The sequence below is a fragment of the Telopea speciosissima genome, chromosome 11, assembly GCF_018873765.1.
Source record: "Telopea speciosissima isolate NSW1024214 ecotype Mountain lineage chromosome 11, Tspe_v1, whole genome shotgun sequence".
Classification (NCBI taxonomy): Eukaryota; Viridiplantae; Streptophyta; class Magnoliopsida; order Proteales; family Proteaceae; genus Telopea; species Telopea speciosissima.
The window spans coordinates 45,725,218-45,731,314 of record NC_057926.1 but is presented as its reverse complement, the minus strand read 5'-3'; the positions used below and the strand labels follow the sequence as shown (position 1 = coordinate 45,731,314).

General features: G+C 37.1%; 1 protein-coding gene across 1 annotated transcript; it reads left to right on the top strand.

Moving 5' to 3' along the window:
* The first annotated feature begins 3,580 nt into the window (after window positions 1-3,580).
* On the top strand, window positions 3,581-4,373 carry LOC122645709 (GABA transporter 1-like). Its single transcript, XM_043839046.1, has 2 exons — window positions 3,581-3,832; window positions 3,944-4,373. Exons 1-2 carry the CDS (start codon window positions 3,629-3,631, stop codon window positions 4,322-4,324), a joined length of 585 nt encoding a protein of 194 aa, XP_043694981.1. The 5' UTR covers window positions 3,581-3,628; the 3' UTR covers window positions 4,325-4,373.
* The last annotated feature ends 1,724 nt before the right edge of the window (window positions 4,374-6,097 follow it).

Genomic DNA, 6,097 nt, shown 5'->3' with positions numbered 1-6,097 from the left:
GTGTTTCAGAGAGATTCAACCTTAGTGGGTCTCACTTCAATCTAATATCATATACACTCCATACACACATGATGAGCCCCACCAACTTTTTTTCTTTTATATCAACGCGTTTGATAACATGTGGTGTGTAAAAGCGCATCGCTACCAGAAGGTCTTGGGTTCAAACATCCTGGATCACACCTTCCCACCCCCCCCCCCCCCCATAGAATAGGACAAGAGAAAGACCTATAAAAAAAAGTGTCAACTCTCAACATGTAAAAATATCATTTTGTCTTTCCTTCACTTTTTAATCATGTGCTTCTTAGTCAGGCCAATGGAGTTGCCTAACAGCTGCACTTCCTTTCTTTCTTACGCCATTAGAGAACCTTGAGCTCTATACATATTCTATCATTCCATAGTGTCTTCCAAAGCTGCAGCAGAAATGATAGAAACAGGAAAAAAGATGGAGGAATCCCAACTCAGCCCATCAAAAGAGCTCGATGCCGGAGCTCTTTTCGTTCTCAAATCCAAAGGTAAAGTGAATTTTTTGATGGTATTTGTTTAGGATTTAGGTAGAACTCATCTTTAAAAGCTGGCCGTTACTGTATACCTTTATGGTACAATAATTACTTCGAACATACAATTGCAGGATCATGGTTGCACTGTGGGTCCCAACTAACGACGGCGCTTGTGGGCCCGCCCGTCCTGAGTCTACCCTTTACATTTTCATTGCTGGGCTGGGTCGCCGGAGTTTCCTGCTTAACGGTTGGAGGTTTGGTGTCCTTCTATTCCTACAACGTTCTCTCACTGGTGTTGGAACACTATGAACAGCTTGGGCAGCGCCAGCTTCGGTTCAGGGACCTGACAACCCATGTCCTAGGTAATTACTACCACTATTTAACTCGGTCATCCGTTAGTATTTGACTCAGTGAGCCAGATTATTATAATGGTGAATGGGTAATAACTCGGCCGATTCATACAAGTTATCCCTTATTAAAACAGATTGAGTTGATTCAGACAATCGAATCGGTCTCCCAATTTTGAAGTTGATGGTTGTTGTTAAAGATTTTTTTAAAAAAAACCCACTTGTGGTTAGGCCTGCTTTTTGCCTCTTTTGGAAACTCAACTTTCAGAATCAGAAGCATAACTCATGCTTCTCATTCCGAAAGCTCAGTCTTGGCAGCTTGTGCTGCTTAACCCGACAAGCTTACCCAAGTATATATTTCATGTTATTTACATGTAATAAGATTCTATCACAAGCCATCAAATAGGTATCCCGGGCATGGTTCGTAATATCGGTCTTGGATCGGTGGATCCTAATTCTTATTCGATCCAACCCGGTTCAGGATGTCTGGATTGGTATTGGCCGAGACCAATCTTGATCTGAATACCAATACTTTAAACCATGATGGGGAGGAGGGGTTGCTTTTCTTTAGTTGGGATGAAAATTCTTAGGGTGTCATGTACAAATGTTTAAGGGTCTTCTTCAAGGATGTAAGTTTGGCCCGACGAGCCCACCCAAGTGCCTAGGCTAGGTTTAAGGGTGTCAATTCGGTTCAGTTTTGGTTTTTTTGGCTCGACTCAAGATACAACATGTGGAAATCGAAATCGAACTGAATTGAATAAAAACCTATTTTCCAAATCAAAATCAAATCGACTCAGTTTGGTTAGGCCTGCTTTTTGCCTCTTTTGGCAAACTCTACTTAATAGAAACTTGACATATGAGAAGGGAACTTTGAGGTTTACCTATTCACAAAAAATGTACGACTACAAAATAGGTACATGTCAATATAGGGATGCATGTTGAAGAGAGTAAGACTCCAAAATATGAAATGTGACTAACTAAGATAAGGGGAAGAATTCTCTGTGGGGGAGTGCACAAAGGCATCTACAGGGCGAACATTACCACCTTTCATGGGGGGTGGAGCGCTCAATTCACTCTCGACATGGACACTAATGCACTCCCCCACAAGAAACTTTTCTCCTTAAGACAATACCTGTACTATCCAGAGACTAGAAATTGCCACATCATCATTTCATATGGCAAAATAAGGTGGGCTGGAGCTGGAGCTTCACAAAGGTCATTTTTTGGTTTTTTAATTTTTTTTAATTTTTAAAAGAAAACTAGCCTAATTTTGTGTATTGCATTCTCTAATCTGCCAGGATCAAAGTGGAGCCGGTACTATGTGGGCCCACTTCAGTTCACATTTTGTTATGCTACAGCTAGTGTTTTCATTCTTATTGGTGGGCAGAGCCTAAAGGTGAGTGGTAAAAATCCGCCCACCCCAATTAAATTTTTTCACCCTAATATTGATATACAGAAAATTGAGAATATATTGAGAAAATCTCTAATAGGAATAGATTCTAGAGCAAGAAAATAAAGAAAAATCAAATTTTTTAGAATGTGTTATAGACTTAGAATCTATTTCGAAGAGAAAAACTAAAGATTTAATTCAATTTGCGAACTCAAAAATCAGGTTTTTTAGAATGTGTGTGTGGGTCTTTAACCTAGATTCATAAATATTAACACTAAATGATTATTCGATCTCAGGCAATTTACTTGCTCTCCACCACAGATGAGAAGATGCAGCTTTATGAATTTATTGTAATTTTTGGAGGAATGATGCTGATTTTGGCTCAAATTCCATCTTTCCACTCCCTGAGACACATCAATCTTATTGCAATATTTTTTTATCTTGCTTTTTGCACTTGTGCTGTTGTTGGTTCCATCCACATTGGTAAGAATCTATGAGATTTTGGCTCAAATTCCATTTTTTGGCTTGCTTAAGATGACAATTAGCTTATCAAAGGTCTCTTCTTTATCCTTTTTTTTTGCAGGAAAATCCCAAAATACAACACCCAAGAACTACGCAGTGAATGGTCAGGGTGTAAATGAAATGTATAGTATCTTTAATGCCATTTCCATCACTGCTACCGCGTATGGGACCGGAATCATTCCTGAAATACAGGTTTAATTCTTTAATTAAGCCTTTAATTTTAAGTTTCAAATTCACATATTCTAAATTTATAATCACATCAGATGTCCAAAAACACATTTAGAAAATGTATATCACTAGAAAACCCTTAACTTATTGTTCTTAATAGATCTTATTAGGACAATATCTGTATATGTTGTTTACATTCTTCTTAAATTACAATAAAAATGGATACAATTTATCATTACCAAATTCTGTGATGCTTCAAAATACTTCTAACAATTATTACAGTAGACTACGCATTGTTATTGGTGAAGCCTAATCCTAGTCCATAAAGTGTTGTAGTGATTCTTTGGCGGAGCTGTTTTGCCTTCGAAACGCGTCAGAATGGCCAAAAAGTGCATACGTCAGGTCCAAACCGAGTGGATTACAGGGGGCAGTTTTTTACTTTTTTGGGTTTAGGGTTTTCTTATATAATGTTGTTATCTCTTTGAGAGATGTGTGGGAGGTTTTGTATTTTGCTTCAGAGATTAGTGGATGGACGTAGCCTTCCTTCTTAGGGGTGAACCACGTAAATCTTGTCTTGTCCATGTGTGTTTTTCTTTCTCTTTGCATTTTTCTTCTGCAAATTGCCATTCTAGGTGTTGTTTTCTTAACATACATTACCTTCAAATTGTTTGCAGGCAACCATAGCCCCTCCAGTGAAGGGGAAGATGTTCAAAGGATTATGTGTCAGTTTTACAGTAATAGCAACAACTTTCTTCAGTGTTAGTATCTCAGGGTATTGGGCATTTGGCAATCTAGCTCAATCATCTGTTTTCAGCAACTTCATGGTTAATGGAATCCCTTTAGTTCCCAAGTGGTTTATTTTGATGTCCAATGTCTTTGCTCTTCTACAAGTATTAGCAGTAACTGTTGTAAGTAGACATTGAAACAAAATCACTCTTTGTGTTCTAGCTTTTGTCTTACCATACCACATTTGTAGGTTCTTAACTACTACTTAACTGAACATTGGCTCTTTTGGTCAGATTTATTTGCAACCAACAAATGAGATTTTTGAGAAGAAATTTGCAGATCCAAAGAGCCATCAATTTTCAATTCGCAACATAATGCCGAGGTTAATTTCTCGGTCTTTTTCAGTGATCGTCGCTACACTCATCGCTGCTATGTTTCCATTCTTTGGAGACATTATGGCCTTCATTGGAGCTGTTGGGTGCATTCCTTTGGACTCTGTTTTACCAATGATTTTGTACAATGTAACATTTCAACCATCTAAAAGGGGTCTCATCTTTTGGATAAACACATTCATCGCGATAATCTTCTCTGGATTGATGGTGTTGGGAGCAATATCATCTGTTCGGCAAATAATTCTTGATTCCAAAACCTATCACTTGTTTGCTAATTTATGAAGACATTGGAGCCATTATATGCAACCTTAAACAATGTCATATGTTCATCTATTTAGAATTTTATCTGAATTTGCATAGTTTGTTTGCTAATGTGTTTGAGACATTGACATGAATATGAATAATTCTATTACTAAATTGAGGCTTTGTCAAAGCAATCACTCTTTAAGAGTTCTTATCAAAATTTAAAGGGGTCTTGTAAGAAATTATCCCTAGGCTTGCTCGGAGACACTAAATCATGATTGACTGACCTACCTAAAACTCTTACCATATTGGTAATTATATTTTTCAGATGTAAACTTTATTTAACTTTTCAAAACAAAGGAATTTAGTTGCAAAGCGAAGTTAAATTAAGTAGTAACTAAATTTGAGATGTTTTGGACTTAGTTACACAATCGATCAATGAGGTATTATGATTACAAAAATTTATACTTTAACATTGATTTGATTTCACTTTCTTTCCCTTTATTTCCCTTGCAACTAGAGAGAGCATTCAGGTGCAGTGTGAAAGTGCAAGTTTTTTTTTGGTATTGGCCGATGTGTGCTTTGCCAAGTTGCATTTAAGTGCACAAACAAATCTGAAGAATATATTACCACTTGTTTTTATGAGGAGGCTGGAACTTGGAAGATTATAAAACATCTCACAGTAGAAAGTTTTTTTTTTTTTTTTTTGTCGTTTCAGTACCCAAGTGGCCAAGCGTAACTATTTGATGGTAAATATTGTTGGGGGTACAATGTCTAGTATTCCTTCGCTTGGGTTTGTGGGTTGATTTCGAAGGGCTGTTAATCTATTGTATTTGGGCCTTTGATGAACTAGCAGGTCCATACAGGGGGTTTGGGGGTGGCAACCCCCGATGAGATTTTTTTAGGACTATGTGTATTTCGGTAAAATTACTGTGTATGATTTCGCTATAAATATGTAGCGAGGGTTCTTTCTCTGTAATGCAATTTGAGAGAGGTGTGAGGACGAGCAGTTGTAACTCTATTCTTCATTGATAGTGAAACAAATCTCATCTCACCATGAACGTAGACAATCGTGTCGAACCACATAAATTCTTGTATTTGTTTGTGTGATTGTTGTTTGCAATTTCCAATTTTTTTTTTGCATCGTTATAGGTTTTCGTTTTTTCAACAAAATAAAAGCTTTAATTTTATGCACAACATACATATGAAGGATTTCATGTATGATCCTAATACCTAACACATGGTAGATCAGGGGATCATAAATTTTTGAAGCAGGATACGGGGTCCCCCTACTAGCATGTCAAGTTTCGAGTTTGGCAAAGTTGAGCATCTGATGAAATAAACCTATCAAAACCCATGAAAAACTTAAAACTTTTGAAAAGAGTTTGAAATAAAGTTGAATTTGATTGTAAAGTTGGACATGTGGTAAATCAAGACCATTCCATCTTTATCCAATAGCCTCGGTGACATCTCTGCTCCGTTTTGTTGCAAATAAAGAGAAGTACGTGGTGGGAAGTGAAATTAATTTTGAAAAGATACAATCATATAATGGTGGATTAGTTTGATACATACAAATTATACAATGGTGGATATGTTCTAATAGGGAATGATGCGGTGTGAAAGACCACTGGTATAGGTAATATCAAAATCAGGAAGTTTAATGGATAGTAAGGACCTTAGCAGATGTGAGGCATGTTTCAAAACTAAAGAAAAATTAGCATCTTTGGGTGCACTAGACTCCAATGGCTACAAATACACAGCAACAGGTGGAGTTTTCAGAGTAATTAAGAGAGTTATGGTTTATCATGAAGG

Bases quoted from the DNA above. Each gene is read 5' to 3' on its own strand.
- LOC122645709 (XM_043839046.1), top strand. From the start codon at position 3,629: ATGTTCAAAGGATTATGTGTCAGTTTTACAGTAATAGCAACAACTTTC. The intron at 3,833-3,943 runs GTAAGTAGACAT...TCTTTTGGTCAG, and splicing joins AAGTATTAGCAGTAACTGTT to ATTTATTTGCAACCAACAAA.